We start from the raw sequence: 18,222 nt of genomic DNA, 5'->3' as shown, positions 1-18,222 counted from the left end.
ATAGTTTAGATAGGTGTAAGGATGAGTGGGTGTTGTTAGGCACATCTGTTCAATTGCTCCTTAAAGAAAATGTTGAATCAGCCAATCGCATAGCAGTTCCTCAGAGCATTTAGGCATGTAGACACAGTCAAGATAACCTCCTGAAGTTCACATCAAGCATCAGAATTAAAAAAAAGGGTAATTTAAGTGACTTTGAAGGTGGCTCAGTTGTTGATACCAGACAGGCTGTTCTGAGCATTTCAGAAACTGATCTACTGGGATTATCCTTCATAACCGTCTCTATGGTTTACAGAGAATAATCATAAAACAAAAATATCCAGTGAGCAGCAGTTCTCTAGGCGACAATACCTCGTTGATGCCAGAAACCAGACTGCTTTGAGCTGACGGGAAGGTAAAAATAACTCCGATAACTACTGGTTCCAACCAGGATGTATTCAGAAGAGCGTCTCTGAACACACCAAAAGCATCAGATGGTCTACAGCAGCAGAAGACCCAACCCGTTCTCACTCCCGACGCGTAAAATACTGACGATTTGTCACGTCCCTTAACTTCTCATGCTGACGCTAAAGGTACCCTTCCACGTTTTTATGCGACGCTGTGGGTTGTCAATTCATTCCAATATGAACCCGATCAGAGACGCTTCGAGCAGAGGCTCCAGCCATCCATTTACTCCAATAATAACTCCGTCACAGCGAAACATGACGCTGTGAATCTCAATCTAACTGGAGAACCGGGGACCCTCTCCCCGAACGGGTTTTTCACCCTAATTTAATGCTTTCTTTTAATGACATCGTTAACATTTCTCAACAAAAACACATGAAAGTATCACTGATAATTCAACAATAAAATCGCTTCATGTTGTGGCCATCACACAGTGTTTTCCAAAGTGATTCACGAGCTGAAAGTGCAGATTTAACGTACATAATCCTTTGTTAGGTTTATTATTTTCATTTCACACGTAAAACACATTTATAGATTCATCCACCACTCCTGTTAGTTTCGGCTCCAACCAATCAGACCAATTTATGCAGACGGCGCACTAATCCCGTAACTGCACACTACCCATAATCCTCAACCGCCGTTGCTATGGAAATGAAGATAACAACAGCTTGGTGCTACCCGTTATTCCTTTATTTACTCTAAAATAATAACCAGCGATAATACGAAAATAAACTGGCCCAGTGTTTAATTATGTAATTACAAATTGCAAATTTTATTTTTTTCTTTTATTTTTTACAAATTGCAATATTTATCTACAGCGCGCCTTTAGCGACATGTCAACAGATCTTAAGCAAGGCGATTGGATGGTTTTTACTGCAATGCATCTTGGGAGTCGTAGTAAATGTATCTTTCAACTCAGGTCCTGCAGCGAATTTTTCGACTCGACACGAGGCAGATCCTAGCTAAGTAAGTTGTGATAAACTGTGGGTAATTTGCATGTTAAACTGATATTAAACTTAAAATGTTTTCACAGAGCAGTCTGTGTACCAAGAGAACTACTTCTGCAAAAGTTTATTTAATTTTTTTTTGGTGATGTATTCTCATGTGTAAGACACTTGCTTGGCCACCCAGCTAATGTTAGTACTGCTCTATTTTAGCAATGTATCTTTTCTGTAATCAATTCAGTTTTTTTAACCCTATTCACGTAATTAACTCAATATTAACGACTTTAATCTCGTAATTGATTTTTTTCTAAATATGGTGTAATACTGCCTCGTAATATAAGTTATTTCTTTGGTCATAAATTATTTTTGTAATCATTTAACCAAAACAGACCTGAAATAATCCTTACATGTTCTATTTTCATTTGCAGAAATGACAAAGCCAAAAACCAAACCATGCCCTTCCTGTCAGGCTCCAAACACCTGCAACAGGAAGACATGCAGTGGATGCCTGGGCAGCCTGAACGTAAAGGAGGGATTGAAAAAAAACAAGAACAGTTTAAAAACAGTAACTGGGCTGCCTCTGTTAAAAACAACAGAAATGCGAGCAGGGTGGTTAATTCAGCCCAGTTGTCAGTAAGTTTAAAAGTTCTGATCTAATAAGTGGTTGGTCTGCTAGACAATTCTTTATTAATCACAGTTGTCAATGTTTTCTTGTATATCATGAAGTAAGAAACTAACAAGACATGTATATACACATAAAATATTAATTTATAAAAGAGCATAAATAAAAAAGTTATTCACATCAGAATAACATCATCACACTAAAGACATCAAACTAGAAAAAACTTGTTAAAAACTATTTTTATTTAAGCTACTTCTGATTTTTAATTTAATCGGCTATTAACTGAGAGACAAAACATTTCAAGATGGATTTTATCATACATTTACAGGTTTGGTCACCATAAATACTTTTTAACTATCTACAACAATAAAACAACAAAGATGTGAAACTTAAAGGTTTGTTATACATCAATTTGCTTACATGAAAGACTGGCTGCATGTTTTTCTTTGTTGTTCTTGCAGGTTTCAAAACTACATGCCCTGGGCTACCAGCCAATTCTGTTTCTTGGACAGTTTGACCGTAAGGGCCGTATAGTAGGGGACGTGATCACTCAGATCGAACCAGCGGAAGGTGCTGCACGTGACATCCTCATGAAGATGAGGAAGCTTTATGAACACCTTCTGAGAAGTAAGATATGCTTTGTCCATTATCTGTAACCAGGTGTCCTTATCAGGTAGCCTATCCTAGCTGTCTTTGGGTGATACTCATGGTACACCCTAGATAAGAAGGCAGATCACCATGGGGTACACAGAGACAAACAAGATGGTGAGGATGAAGATAGTTAACAGTCACCAGCTATTCTATTCTATTCTACTCTACTCTATTCTGTTCTGTTCTGTTCTGTTCTGTTCTATTCTATTCTATTCTATTATTCAGCCAAGGTTCAGACCAGTAACCTTCTTGCTGTGAGGTGACAGCTGCCCTACATGTCCTGTTGCTAACATAAAATAGTGTTATATATGCCTTATTACCTCCCCATGTGGCGTTCACATCACCAAAGCTAGCCATACTGAACCTCTGGTGTTACCCACCTGAACAATTTTGTATGTGTGTGTGTGTATAGTATGGTCTTTCACAATCATGTATATACAAATGTAATTTTAAAAATCTTCACGAAAACCAGACCTGATAATTCTCTTCGAGACTTTCTAGTATAACAAATGTTATAATGTTACCAATATGAACACCAAGATTCTTAAATAACTTATATACTTCTTAAGAGGTTACCTGATTACTCCCTGAGGTAGTTAGCATCACCATTGTACAAAACTCCTAAGTCACAGTACTAGCTTGAAGTGTCAAATGTTATGCACTACAAAGTCAGGAAAGTAGTGTCATCAGAGGAAAAAAGTCATTAGCTATCTGGATTTATAGTCACACTCATTAATTTATTAATGTACAATGTAGAAAAGCACTACATATGTCACACTACCCTAGAGGGCACTTGTACTGAATGATTTGGGTCAGTGAGTGTGTGAGATGACATATTTGATGCCAATATTTACAAGTTGTAACTTTAGTAAAAACTTAACTGAAAACATGCAAATCACTACTTATTATGTGTTTATGTGTACTGTACATTTTTTCAACCCATTTTAATGAATATTTAATATTTAAAATTTTGCAGAATTACAAGCTTCACCTCCTGCTAAAAGTTCTACACCAGCAGCTGGACCATCCTCTGCTGACAGTGTCGATGCTGGACCAGTCCCAGACCCAGAGGCTCTAAACGAGGAATTTATTCTTCATTTAGAGCCTGTACCAACATCTTCCCTCTGTCAGCCTCCTGCATCCTCCTCTTCATCTCTGCTTCCTCCTGCATCCTCCTCTCCGTCTCTGCTTCCTCCTGCATCCTCCTCTCCGTCTCTGCTTCCTCCTGCATCCTCCTCTTCATCTCTGCTTTCTCCTGCATCCTCCTCTTCGTCTCTGCTTCCTCCTGCATCCTCCTCTTCATTTCTGCTTCCTCCTGCATCCTCCTCTCCATCTCTGCTTCCTCCTGCATCCTCCTCTTCATTTCTGCTTCCTCCTGCATCCTCCTCTCCGTCTCTGCTTCCTCCTGCATCCTCCTCTCCGTCTCTGCTTCCTCCTGCATCCTCCTCTTCATCTCTGCTTCCTCCTGCATCCTCCTCTCTGTCTCTGCTTCCTCCTGCATCCTCCTCTTCATCTCTGCTTCCTCCTGCATCCTCCTCTCCATCTCTGCTTTCTCCTGCATCCTCCTCTTCATCTCTGCTTCCTCCTGCATCCTCCTCTCCGTCTCTGCTTCCTCCTGCATCCTCCTCTCCATCTCTGCTTCCTCCTGCATCCTCCTCTTCATCTCTGCTTTCTCCTGCATCCTCCTCTTCATCTCTGCTTCCTCCTGCATCCTCCTCTCCATCTCTGCTTTCTCCTGCATCCTCCTCTTCATCTCTGCTTCCTCCTGCATCCTCCTCTCCATCTCTGCTTCCTCCTGCATCCTCCTCTCCATCTCCACATCCTGCATCTCCCTCAATTTCTACGGTGTACACCTCGGATGTCCCAAACAAAAAAAGGACAAGGAAAGGTTAGATGTTATGGTACTGTAAATGTACGAAACACATGACAGGTTCGTTAAGTTTGTTAAGATTTCTTTTTCTTAATTTTTGCATTTTCTCCAGTTTTACAGACCTCATGTAAATATTTCATTTGTTATTTTTCAGAATGCCGAAAACACCGTACACAGAAGATTTTCAAATATGAAGAGATAGTAGACAGGAGAGTTGTAAATGTAAGTAATTTAGCCTGCTGTTGTGCAGATTTGTTTGCGTCTTTGGACTTCCCGGATCTGAACTGTGCCTGACTGACTATCCATAAGCTTTTGTATTTGATGAATCTACACTAATTCAGCCACTGAGTCTGTATTTTGCTCCAAATAGGACATTAAATAAGAACATACCACCTGATACGACCTGGTCGTGCTGCCTTCCTGATGTTTACGTTCTTTAAAGTCCTCCTGACATCATGCTCAGAAGGAGTGATTGATGTGGAGGTGCTCCTTCCCATTCAGTAACATCTGCTTCAGTTAGTTTTGCTTGTGAGCCACAATGTAAGCAGTGTTGCTTTGCTGACATGCACTCGATGCTGGCAGTACAAGCATTGTAGTGGTTCTTATGTTTTTGTAAACTCATTGTATAATATATTGAGCCATTCAATAGTACACAAATGTTTATAAGCTCCTTTTTGTATGCAACTTGCATGTCTTTCTTAATTAATTGTTTGTTTATATCATGTTTTTCAGGAAAAAGAAGAAGTTAAAGTCAAGTGGAAGCCTTGCTCAACATGGTATGTAGTAACAACTTTGTTGGACGGGAACAGACATTCATATTGTTGATAAATAGTTATCACCTCAATTTGAATTCATGTATTTGGACTAAAGTAAATTGGGAGCTTTTAGCTATCGAGCTCCTCTTCTGTGAGGAGCTTGATAGCTGTCCACCTCCAAAGTCCATTATGAGTTTTGGAGGTGGACATGGTCAACACTTTTAAGAGTAGGCATAAGACTTTACTTCTTTATAGAGCTTATAGTTAGGGCTGGTTCAGCTCAGCCCTTAGTTATGCTGTAACAGGACCAGACTGCTGGGGGTTAGTGTCCCCCCCCTCTCTCTGTCTGTCTCTTTCAGGGTTATGCAGGCTCAGTATTGGTTGAAGATGCAGTCACGTCTCCTTTTACTGAAAACTCTCCCCCTCTCCCTCACCATCTGTAAACATACATGTCTCAGTAATGCAGTTCATGCATGTTACTAACTAAACTTCTTCCCTGGAGTTTCTGTGCTCTCTCATCCAGCAGGTTCCGATGGATCGTGGCTGCTGCTGTGGTCCTGCTTGACATCTACTACATATATTATTACTCTCTGACTTGACTTATATTACAATGAAGGTGTATAAAGCATGACATGAATATAGAAGATATTTCATCCTAAAAAATTGTCATATGTCACAACCTAAATTATCCTATTTTGTGTGTGGTTGTCGTTGTTGTTTGTTATGTTTTTCTCCTGACAGTGGCAAAGTGTGGGATGACACATGGGAACCTGCGCAGTTTTACACACAGTAAACCAGGCACCACAGGTCGCAGAGATCGCACAGTTCACAGTTTGTAGTTCAGCATAAAAGTTCAAAATAAAATATTTACTATACATTTCAACCAGTGTCAGTCTCTGTTTCACTCTCTAATTGTGGCTTAAGTACCTAACACGTTCATGAATCTGATCGATCAATAATATCTTCCCTGCACTCGATATCTCATAGTTTTACATATCAGCCAACATTATTGTCTACATCCTCATAAATATAGAAGTGACTTGCTTATTATAACATATTACAAGTTAAAGTAATACTGCACTGCACGTATAGTAAGTAACACCTACTGTGTATGGGAGCCTAAAGCAAAGTTAACTGCACCAGTACCAGCTTCAGAACATATTGTATATTATATGTTTCTACCTTTTTGTAATATGTCATGTTTAGATGCAGTGACAATTGCACATTTGGAGTTGTGGTCATATGTGGTTTTTATATATATATACACAGGGTATTAGAAAAAAATTGACATTTTTTGCTATTTTTCTTGTTTGTTTGCACATTATTATTGTGTACATATTACATATGTAACATTATTGTTAATATTATTATTAGATATCAAAGATACAATTTGATTAAGGGTTTTCCTGTCATAATTTCTATACAAATGCAATTACACACGTAAACAATAGGATCAAAATAAACTTTTAAAAAGTCTGTTGATCAAATGCTGATTTTCAAAACATTCTAGAGGAAAACAGAGATAAAATAATCTGAACAGTAACAGTGATCTGGGATGATGATGGAGGCTTCAATGGATTATTCTGTTTCAATCAATAGGTTCGTATCTATGACAATAATTTGATAAGTTTAACAGGTTGGTTTAGGCCTGGCAATACTGGAAATATTCACAAACTTTTGTTTTTGAAGAATGTTTATCTTTTTTGGGATGAAGCTATCTGGCAAAATGACACAGCCCTTTAACCTCATCTTTATGTCTATCATGTGGCTATGATACTGGATTTTGGTTTGATGCATATGCAGGTTACAGCTGGGGAATGGCAGTATGTTGTGGATTGATTTGGCATGTTCAACCACTGTTACACCAAACTCTCTCACTTATAACATGATAAAGGCCTCTTACTCAGTGTCATGGATTTTCTGTAGTTTTGGGGACACAGGGCCAAAGTCTGAGGCAATAAGTCAGATCAAAGAAGGCAATGTTTCTAAAATGGGAGTTTACTTATGTCATTATATATATCCAGGAATATGTGCCTGAGGATAGTTGTCATGAATTCAATATTAAATCAAAGTATTCCTTAATTACCACAGCTGACACGAGTTCTCCATAGTTGCCTGCTGTCTCAGGATCTGTCTCCAAAAAGGACCAGGGAGCGCTAACATGTTATGTTCTAAACTGATGAAGAAAATGCACATTAAACATAACATAAACTTACTGAGTGAAGTAATGTCAAGAGGATTCCTTTAGCTCCTATTGGGTTGGTTCCTTGATCAATGCAATACAGAATCATTCATCTGGTTTTATGTAATGTCCTTAAAACATGTCAAAATGAGGCTCACTAGTCTGTGTGGCCTCCATATGCCTGTATGACCTCCCTACAACACCTGGGCATGCTCCTGATGAAGTGGCAGATGCTCTCCTGATGGATGTCCTCCCAGACTCCAGGACTAAAGCATCTGCCCACTCCTGGACATTTTGTGGTGCAGTTGGTGGATGGAGCGAGACATGATGTCCCAGATGTCCTCAATTGGATTCAGGTCTGGGGAATGGGCGGGCCAGTCCTCAGCATCAATGCCTTCGTCTTGCAGGAACTGCTGACACACTCCAGCCACATGAGGTCTAGGATTGTCGTGCATTAAGAGGAACCCGGGGCCAACCGCACCAGCATATGGTCTCACAAGGGGTCTGAGGATCTCATCTCAGTACCTAATGGCAGTCAGGCTACCTCTGCCGAACACATGGAGGGCTGTGCAGCTCCCCAAAGAAATGCCACCCCACACCAAAACTGACCCACTGCCAAACTCATGCTGGAGGATGTTGCAGGCAGCAGAAGGTTCTCCACGGCGTCTCCAGACTCTGTCACAAGTGCTCAGTGTGAACCTGCCTTCATCTGTGAGGAGCAAAGTTGCCAATCTTTGTGTTCTCTGGCAAATGCCAAACATCCGGCATGGTGTTGGGCTGTAAGCACAACCCCCACCTGTGGACGTCGGGCCCTCATAACACCCTCATGGAGTCCGTTTCTGACCGTTTGAGCAGACGTGCACATTTGTGGCCTGCTGGAGGTCATTTTGCACAGCTCTGGCCTTTCTTTCCTACCCCACAGTACCTTCCCTTACCATTCGTTTCCTACTCTTTTACTTCTTCTTTGATGACGGTTGCCTTTCTAGATAAGCAATTTCATTTGCTCTGGGGCGAGTCACTGGCTCAGGTGCATTCTGGGACTGTCAGTTCACCAGTGTGCTGGCATGCTTCTTAAAAAACACACCACTACAGCAAACATCTCAATTGTACTTGTTGATTTCTTCGACAAAACACTGAACAAAAAATTTACTTGTGAGTGTGCTGCCTGGTGCTTTTAAATTTTGTGATAATTTGAGCAGCCCAGAAAGCATCCCATAAATTAAATTATGTTATCGTATCTGAACATGTACACTAGTCATTAAATTAGATGGGAAAGAATGATTCAGGGTAAACAACTGCACCAAGGAAATTCCATTTTTCTTCTCAAAATGTAAAATGTCTGTTGAAAAATCACATTAAACAGAGATGTGATTAACTTTTTATTTTACCAAACATAACATCAATGATGACACAATCAGTCTTCATCAGAAGTGCTCAAATCACTCTCAGTGGCATCGTCTGGAATGTCCTCCTCCTCCTCCGAGTCCATTTCCAGGAGTGGTTGGTGGCTGAGGATTCTCTTGTACACGTCCTTTACTTTGAGCATTTCAGCTTTCAGTTCACTTTTTTTTTTTAAAACCAGGCTACAGAGTCCCTTCTGTGCATCCTCCGACATGCCAACAAAGGAGGCTGTAAAAAGAACAAAACAAATAAATATAAGTAAAAAAAAACAAACAAACAAAAAAAACCTCACCTCATAAACACAAGGAATTAGGATCCTGTAATTAAACATTTTTTTTAAAGGGAGAAGGCAGTGTTAGCTAGCAATCTAGATATAGGTAAAAGATCCAGTAAGACTTTAGCATCTGCTCTTATTTTCAATCGATTCATCAAAAAATTAATAAATAAAAGATGTGCTTACAGTCTGAGGAGATTGTCCCCAACACCACAGATCACATTCGCAACACTGTCCAGTGATGCTGCATCTCCCTGCAAAGGATCATCTCCTCCTCTCTCAGGCGCCTCACAGCCATCACCAAGACCTTTCTCTTTGTCCGGAGGTCAGCAGCAGCTACAGTTTAACAACATCAGATGGGAAAACATAGTAGCATATTATGATTCAAGAACAAAACATTCAACTACTGCTCAGATACTGGGAGTTTGTTTAAAAAGGATATTTAGAAATCAAGAGCTTACGTTCACTTGTGCTCTGCCAGGGCCAAATGTCGGTCAGCATGAGGGCATCACTGGATACGATTTGCTTTGTTGGTTCAGCGAGCTTGTTGTAGTCGTCAACAGCAGCCGCCAAGCGTTTCTTCTCAACTAAGATGACCTTGCGAATTCTGTGTCGCCTCTTGTTGCCATCTGTAAATAATCATAAAAAATTCACACCTTCACATAATGTATATAGTTACATTTTAATCTACACTCATCAATTTGTTTGCTAGAACAAATCACATCCAGCTTAAACAAACCTGGATCTGATTTTATTCTGTTTACAAAGTAGCTGTACAAGCTGTACAAACTAAGTATCAAACGGTCCATTTCAAAGAAACTGGGACGTACCATTTTGTCTGTAAAGACTTTGTGTTCGCACTCTGATGACGACGACAAGCTCCTCTATTCGTGCCTGCAACGCTCCAAGGCTGCCATCAGTTTGATCACTTTCTAAGTGAGAGGAATATTAATCAGAATACAGGATGAGTAACAGTCACCAAACTACAGTGGACTCTGTAATCACTGACTTGATGACATTCATTATAAGACATCTGGAGCCTTCATGTGCTGCATTATCATGAGATAACAAGTATGTTGGTGTTCAGGTTTATAAAACCAACTAGTACGACATCATTTCAACCCAGGTTCTATCCAATTTGATGAAACGCAACAACTCTGCCATAAATTCTGCTTTTACAAGGCTTCTTTTTCATTGTTTGTTGACACTGTCAGAAAGATCTTAATTCTACCTTAAGTTCTTTAATGAGGCCATGGTGGGTCCTATTGTTATACACGAGTGCATTATATTGAGACTCACCTTCAGCCCATTTCTACACATCGGCCACCCATTGCTGCAGTGTGTCGTCATCCACACCCAGCTCATTTTTGGTCGCATTCAGGCTCTCCACTTGTTCTCTAAGGATCCTTATGATCTAAGAATACATTAATAAATGTCATTCATATTGACATTAAAAGAGTACTGGTGTTTTCCCCCATTACCACACACATTAAAATGGTTTTTGAAAAAATAAATAAATCACCTTTAGATATCTCTGGCTCAAAGTGCGGCCCAGTTGTTCCACTTTCCTTTTGTTCCAGCCCAAAGCCAGGAGGGTCAGCATGTCTGTTCGCCCTGCATTTCAGTTAGTATACAAATAAGAATTAATGAGCAGGAGACTGAGTGGAATCTCAGACACGGACACATACCTGCTTTAGACATGTACTTCGTTGTGATGGCCGCCCTAGACAGGAAACTGTTTACTTGTTCCACCTCTTCTCCAACTGTTGAACCGGCCCCATCCTGAAACGCACCTCCCCATTTGATCTATAGAAAGGAGGTCACAATACATGACTGCTGAATTCATTCAACCTTATAACAAAATGTCTCAAACTAATCCAAAACTACAAGCTGCAGTATACCTCGCATTTCCAAGTGTGAGCCTTTGCATGCATGACGGAGAGAAAAGGAAGCATTGACAAGAGGTTCCTCAGCTCAGGGCACTGCTGAGCCACCTTGGTTAAATAGGGGAAATATTTACAGGCCACATCGGAGCAAAGGAACGTAATATGTCCCAGGACGTTAGCTGCCAACTCCCTCTGGAGAAAAAGGGGGTAAGCAAAGATCTCCCCTCGAAACATGTTCAATGCAGCTAAGAGGACTCAAACAGCTCAAACAGGCGACAAACAGCTATTTCCATGCCCTCTTCATCCAACTTCCCAGTGGACTTTTTGGACGACTCCTTTGCTGCAGTCCAAGATGAAGATCCGCACAACCCTTTCCCCGGGACCTATACACTCAAAGATTTTAACATAAAAGACATGGCATGATTAAGCCCTATCAGGGACAAACTTTTTAAAACAAATACATAACAATTAGCTGAATTAGCCTTGAGTCACACGAGACCTCATATCTCCCCAGGACAGCACTGATAACACAAAATAAAAATCATGTTGTTGTTTTTTTAAAATACACATGGTGAGAAAATAAAGTACACATTAAGATAAAGTAAAGTAAATAGTATTACGACAACACCAAGAGAAAAATAAAATAAATATCCACCCATCCATATATGTATACACACACACACACACGTATGTGTATATGGTTATGGCATTAACGTCATTTTAACAAGATTAACGCTAACAGCACTGTGGCGTGGGTGTGGTCTCTGGCCAGCTGCAGAGGAGGGGTGACGCAGTGAGCTCCCGGGGCGGCGCAGGGGCGGGGTGAACAGGTGTGCTGGGATCTGACAGTGATTGTGTCTCTTTATATGTTGGCAGTGACAGTCGGAGGAGGAGGGCGGACGTGACAGCAGAGAGAGAGCTGGAGTGTCTGTGTCCCAGTAAACCACAGTGTTAAATAAAAGTTCTGCTGTCGTCAAATTCGCTCCGGCTTATGTTTCTTGGGTCCAACGTTACAAGCACTAATATATATGTGTATCTTACATGATTTGTGTGTCTCTGGATGTATTTCACAAACTCAGCAACTTCCTCATCTTTTTCAATGAAGACACCTTCAAAGTTCCCCTGCTCTGAAGTGCTGAACGAACACAGTGACAGTTGTTTGAAAAGAAACATTAAAATACATTTTTCTACAAATCCATATTTGACTTATGTACACAATGCATAACGTACCTTGCATTAGACTGAAAGTGATAAAGCTTGCGGTTTCCATCAACTGAGACGGCAAGCATGTCTGGAGTGCAGGCAGGGCAGCTAAAGCATGGCTCCTTGCACATCCTGTCCACCTCAAACTTTACAGCACTCCACTCCAAGAAACTTTTACTGAAGGCATCAGCTGATATTCGGCCAGTCTTTTACATAGAGGACATACAACAGAATATTCAAGGACAGTCATCATAAACATTGATTTGCACAATTTCCTTAAACTTGGCAAATTTAGAAACTCACCCTTCCAAAATGGGCTGTTCGTTCATCCAGCACTTTGACAAATGCCTTAAGTGACATCCCTGGTGCAGCCTTCTTAATGTCATAGAAAGACTGAAAGACATCCATTGAAAACAGGGTGCAGAAATTTAAGGTGCCAGGCCAATATCCACTACCCAGGATGTCCTTAACTGAGGGGGACCACATTAGGCCACAGCTGGTGCAGCTCACCACTGGCAGTGCAAGGTTATAACGGCCTTTAGAAAGGATAAGGATAAATTCAGTCATGGCTCAAAGCATTCATTTTTTTCATGTTGTTTTCAAATCGGTCTGGTAAATCCAAATGACCTTTGACAGGTGCCCACATATACTGCGGGCCGAGGGTAATTCAAACCAAGATAGCAATGCACAATTTGCAATAAAACCTCCAAACACATCTATTGTGTATGTAGTGTGTGACAAAAGGGCAACTTACCATTTATGGTTACAAGAGCCACAATTGCGCCGGGTGAAACCTCAACGTTACCTGCTGGGCAGTCACACACATGGTCTGGCCTTTGCACAGGCAACAGCCGAACTAACATTAAAACACACAATATATATAAAAAGAATTAGAAATTAACTGATACACAATAAATATACAATAACAGCACCCACTCATAGTACATAGCAAGAAATGCATAAGACTTAAAAACCGTACCTATTGGCTTGTGAAACTCTGATGTAGGCTGCAAAAACCCTCCTGTTACTGCCTCTCTGCTGTGCAGGACAAAGCGTGTGTGAACTGCAATATCACAGTCAGCACAAAGGAATGGAAGAGGCAGGCAGTCCAGACACCTCACAACTACTTGTTTGCCACACTGACACACACGGTGTGACTGTGGATCCAGAGTAGCTAACATATTGTCTATAAGACAAGGCCTGGCCTCTTTCCACTTTTGCGAGGACACCATATTTCTGATCGCCCAGTGAGTAGCAGCTGATTCAGATGACGTCTCACAAGCCATGGCTGCGTCCTCTTCTCCATCCTCCAACATCTGAAGGAGCTCCTGACGAAGCACCTCAGTTCCATACACTAACAGAAAAAAAATAAAGAAAGGAAGAAACTCTTCCACAAAGTGAAAAACACTCTAGGCAGTATGTTTCTTAGGACTGCACAAAAGCCCTGCATAACTCAACTATAACAACAAATATAAAAGTAAACAGAAATCACAATATATACAAGAAGGTAAAGTACCTTTTGTTGGGTTGACACTGGCAACATAACTAGGTTCTTCACGTGGACATTGATGCTGATCTCTGGACACTGGGGGGAAAAAAAGAGATTGAAGAATATTTACTTACTGAAATTCTTTGGTGAAAACAAGTTGTGAGATAAAATCAATGGTTGTGTGAACACTGACCACGTGGCATGCAACTAGTACTTCGACTGGTTGATGGTCTGAGGAATAAAATCTCCCTGTCTGTCACGTGTTTTCCAGCGCACTGGTCTTGGCTGAGGTTCACTCTGTGCATCATTCTACGCAATTAACAAGGAAAAAAGGGAACACCTAAAATACAGTCCATGATTAAAGCAAAGATTATCAAACATCTTAAGTTAACCAACTTAATTTGACATAAACTTATATATACACACATATATAAAAAATTTATTAAAAAAAATTCAAATAATATAACGTTTACTCCGTACAAAATATTAGACAAGCGTGTTCCCTCTTTAACAACTGTTTCCACTAAAAATGTTACCTGCATATCTTGAAGGAGTTCGTCAGCAGCCTGAAGCTCTTCCTCCAGCTCGGGATCCTCTGAATCACTCATTTTCAAGCTAAAGAGGAAAGAGATTTTTGCAGAACTCCGTGACATAAACACATAACTAACGCAATTCAAATGATTTTCAGTCTTGGCGCTCCGGTTAACGTTAGCAATTAACGTTAGCATCATCAGTTTATAAAGAGCTAGCAGAACTCTTAGCGCAAAAACTGCTTTACGCACCATGTGAGGGTATTTTGCAACACACAAGTCCTTTAACGTTTGTAATAGATTTAATCCATCATCGTTGGATTAAATGGCTAATGCTGCAGTAGCCACGTGTAGTCGTTACCTAGCAAGCATGCTGACAGTAGCTGTAGCCATTTTTAAATGCATTAAACCGTTTCCGAGATCAGTCACCTCTGTTTGTTTGAAGCTTTTATGAAAAACAAACTTTGAAACACACATCAAGGTATTACTTTAAATATATGTATTTTTTACATACCTGCATTAGAATCAATCAGTTCCGCCTCATTTTCTTATTCTTATAAATGGGTCTCTCCGTTCTCCCATCATCCTTTGCTTACACAGGTTGCGTCTCATTGGTTGGAGCCGAGCACGTCCAAAACTAACAGGAGTGGTGAATGACTCTATAAATGTGTTTTACGTGTGAAATGAAAATAATAAACCTAACAAAGGATTATGTACGTTAAATCTGAGCACTTTCAGCTCGTGAATCACTTTGGAAAACACTGTGTGATGGCCACAACATGAAGCGATTTTATTGTTGAATTATCAGTGATACTTTCATGTGTTTTTGTTGAGAAATGTTAACGATGTCATTAAAAGAAAGCATTAAATTAGGGAGAAAAACCGTTCGCGGAGAGGGTCCCCGGTTCTCCAGTTAGATTGAGATTCACAGCGTCATGTTTCGCTGTGACGGAGTTATTATTGGAGTAAATGGACGGCTGGAGCCTCTGCTCGAAGCGTCTCTGATCGCCGCGAGCGGGTTCATATTGGAATGAATTGACAACCCACAGCGTCGCATAAAAACGTGGAAGGGTACCTTTAGCGTCAGCATGAGAAGTTAAGGGACGTGACAAATCGTCAGTATTTTACGTGTCGGGGGTGAGAACGGGTTGTCTTAGCAGTAGGATTTACATGAAAAGAGAAACAAATTAAGTTTGAGTGAAAATGTACATTTTTTGCACTCTCTGGTCGACTGACTCAGTGAATCAAATGACTCAACAAACACGATTCACTTTGGTGAGTGACTCATTAAAACTCGATTCAGTAAAAAGAATTAAATTTACCATCACTAGCCCTTTGTTTGGCCTGCTAAAATGGCGCCCCGGCGGCCACGCCCCCTGCCGTGACATCATGTTCCAAAGCCCCATAGAATAGACAATAGAACCAAATTTAAAAAAAAAGAAAAAAAAAAGAATGTTGTTGTTACATTATGTTATGACATCATCATGATGTCATAACATGCCTTTGATCTGTGAATCCTTAAATCCGGGTAAGAAGCCCAAACTGTCATGCAGTTTACTTGTAACACTTGAGATTGCAGCATTCAAAGGTACGCCTGAGAAAAATTTTAAAATAGTTGAATCTTTAAGACAGTCACTTCATCAACACTCTGACATGTCTCAGAGTAAAGACAGCAAAAGCCAACAAGCTTACGCTGGCTTTACTACAATGGACGACCAAAATCCAGAGCCAAACTCTGATGAAAGACATTTCCAGCTTCCACTCAAGAGGAAGCGAGGCCCGAATTCTGTTGCACAGAATTGCAGAAGTGACGACAGCTGCTCTCCACCAAGGAAAAAAAGACGTATTTGTGAAGAAAAGAAAAGAAAATACAGTCAGATTTCCAAAGGCAGCAAAAACAACTCTGAGAGCTACTCTCCAGAGAGAAAGAGGATGAGAGTAGACACTGAGAAAAAAGAAACAGCAGTGACTCGGACCATCCAAAAAAGTTCTTCTTCAAGGACTATCCAACTCCAAGTTCAGAAAAAGAACAATATGAACTTGAGTAATACCAAAAACTCTCAAAACACACCAAAAGACAACAAGAGACCAGGACAAGCACCAGTGACACAGAACATCCAAAAAAGTTCTTTGTCAAGGTCTATCCAGGACCAAGTTGAGAAAATGGATGTTACGACCTCAAGTGATACCAAAACCTCTGATAACACTCCAAAATACAACAAGAGGCCAGGACAAGCACCAGTGACACAGAACATCCAAAAAAGTTCTTTGTCAAGGTCTATCCAGGACCAAGTTGAGAAAATGGATGTTACGACCTCGAGTGATACCAAAACCTCTGATAACACTCCAAAATACAACAAGAGGCCAGGACAAGCACCAGTGACACAGAACATCCAAAAAAGTTCTTTGTCAAGGTCTATCCAGGACCGAGTTGAGAAAATGGATGTTACGACCTCGAGTGATACCAAAACCTCTGATAACACTCCAAAATACAACAAGAGGCCAGGACAAGCACCAGTGACACAGAACATCCAAAAAAGTTCTTTGTCAAGGTCTATCCAGGACCGAGTTGAGAAAATGGATGTTACGACCTCGAGTGATACCAAAACCTCTGATAACACTCCAAAATACAACAAGAGGCCAGGACAAGCACCAGTGACACAGAACATCCAAAAAAGTTCTTTGTCAAGGTCTATCCAGGACCGAGTTGAGAAAATGGATGTTACGACCTCGAGTGATACCAAAACCTCTGATAACACTCCAAAATACAACAAGAGGCCAGGACAAGCACCAGTGACACAGAACATCCAAAAAAGTTCTTTGTCAAGGTCTATCCAGGACCAAGTTGAGAAAATGGATGTTACGACCTCGAGTGATACCAAAACCTTCGAAAACACTCCAAAATACAACAAGAGGCCAGGACAAGCACCAGTGACACAGAGCAGCCAAAAAAGTTGGACGCCAAGCACTATCCGACTCCTAGTTAAGAAAATGAACAATCTGACCTTGAGTGAAACCTCTGAAAACACACCAAACGCACCAAAAGACAACAAGAGGCCAGAACCAGCAGCAGGGACACAGAGCAGCCAAAAAAGTTGTTCGCCAAACACTATCCGACTCCTAGTTCAGAAAATGAACAATATGACCTTGAGTGAAACCTCTGAAAACACACCAAACACACCAAAAGACAACAAGAGGATAAAATAATAAGCAAGAAAAAGAGGAGGCCAGTACTACCAAACCAGAAAATCCAGAGGCCCGAGATGACAACATGCAGAGAGAAAAGCCAAAAAAGAAAAAGAAGCGCATCTGGTTTCTGAGACTGTTCACTTAAGCCACTTCAACTCTGTCTCCTATAAAATCAAAGTTATATACAACTAAATATTAACAGTTACTTCAACTCCCTAAACATAAATTTTAAAGCATATTTGCTTTAATATTTAGTTGTGTATACATTTGTCATCGGCTCCACCCCTCCCAACCGGTCGCGGCAGATGGCCGCCCCTCCCTGAGCCTGGTTCTGCCGGAGGTTTCTACCTTTTTAAAGGTAGTTTTTCCTCCCCACTGTCGCCAAGTGCTTGCTCATAGGGGATTGTTGGGTTTTTTCTTTAATTCAGTTCAGTTCAATTCATTTGTATGTAAATACTGTTGAATTGAATTGAACTGAATTAAAGAAGATTTATAGGAGACAAAGTAAGTCAGAGTGAACCAGGGTATTATAACATCTTACCCATAAAAATAAAAAATTGCATTAACCAAAACATCTGTTGTCTGAACCTGTAATTTTGTCTCATTTAAAACATGTAAAAATGTCAAATTAGAACAATCTAACAGCAGAAATAAAAATGTTTACATGCTGCTTGAAAACATTGTTCTGTGAATGATATCTACTGTATCTGTGCTGTTGATGCCTTTTGAAAGCATTCCTAATAGCATCTATCAAGTAATATGCCTTGCTCAATGGTTCATGGAAG

The 18,222-nt window shown here is 40.5% G+C and overlaps 2 protein-coding genes across 2 annotated transcripts; one reads left to right on the top strand and one right to left on the bottom strand.

Moving 5' to 3' along the window:
* Positions 1-741: 741 nt before the first annotated feature.
* Positions 742-6,547, top strand: LOC146378988 (uncharacterized). The gene is made up of 7 exons (XM_084942228.1): positions 742-1,407; positions 1,814-2,018; positions 2,469-2,634; positions 3,635-4,546; positions 4,683-4,750; positions 5,261-5,304; positions 6,025-6,547. The coding sequence occupies exons 1-7, from the start codon at positions 1,343-1,345 to the stop codon at positions 6,074-6,076; spliced, it is 1,512 nt and encodes a 503-aa protein (XP_084798354.1). The 5' UTR covers positions 742-1,342; the 3' UTR covers positions 6,077-6,547.
* A 2,284-nt stretch (positions 6,548-8,831) lies between these two features.
* LOC146378987 (uncharacterized) lies at positions 8,832-14,871 on the bottom strand. Its single transcript, XM_084942218.1, is given in 18 exon segments — positions 8,832-9,094; positions 9,327-9,476; positions 9,602-9,769; positions 9,971-10,072; positions 10,440-10,554; positions 10,663-10,754; positions 10,829-10,946; positions 11,042-11,296; positions 11,299-11,409; positions 12,068-12,161; positions 12,257-12,435; positions 12,533-12,765; positions 12,984-13,085; positions 13,209-13,583; positions 13,746-13,814; positions 13,912-14,027; positions 14,255-14,333; positions 14,763-14,871. Coding segments are annotated over 12 exon segments (1,845 nt in total). The 5' UTR covers position 14,027; positions 14,255-14,333; positions 14,763-14,871; the 3' UTR covers positions 8,832-9,094; positions 9,327-9,476; positions 9,602-9,769; positions 9,971-10,072; positions 10,440-10,452.
* Positions 14,872-18,222: the final 3,351 nt, after the last annotated feature.

This window comes from Perissodus microlepis, chromosome 10 (assembly GCF_051167445.1).
Source record: "Perissodus microlepis isolate ML-2025 ecotype Zambia chromosome 10, ASM5116744v1, whole genome shotgun sequence".
Taxonomy (NCBI): domain Eukaryota; kingdom Metazoa; phylum Chordata; class Actinopteri; order Cichliformes; family Cichlidae; genus Perissodus; species Perissodus microlepis.
Note: the sequence above shows the minus strand (reverse complement) of the source record. Positions and strands in the feature narration are given on the sequence as shown.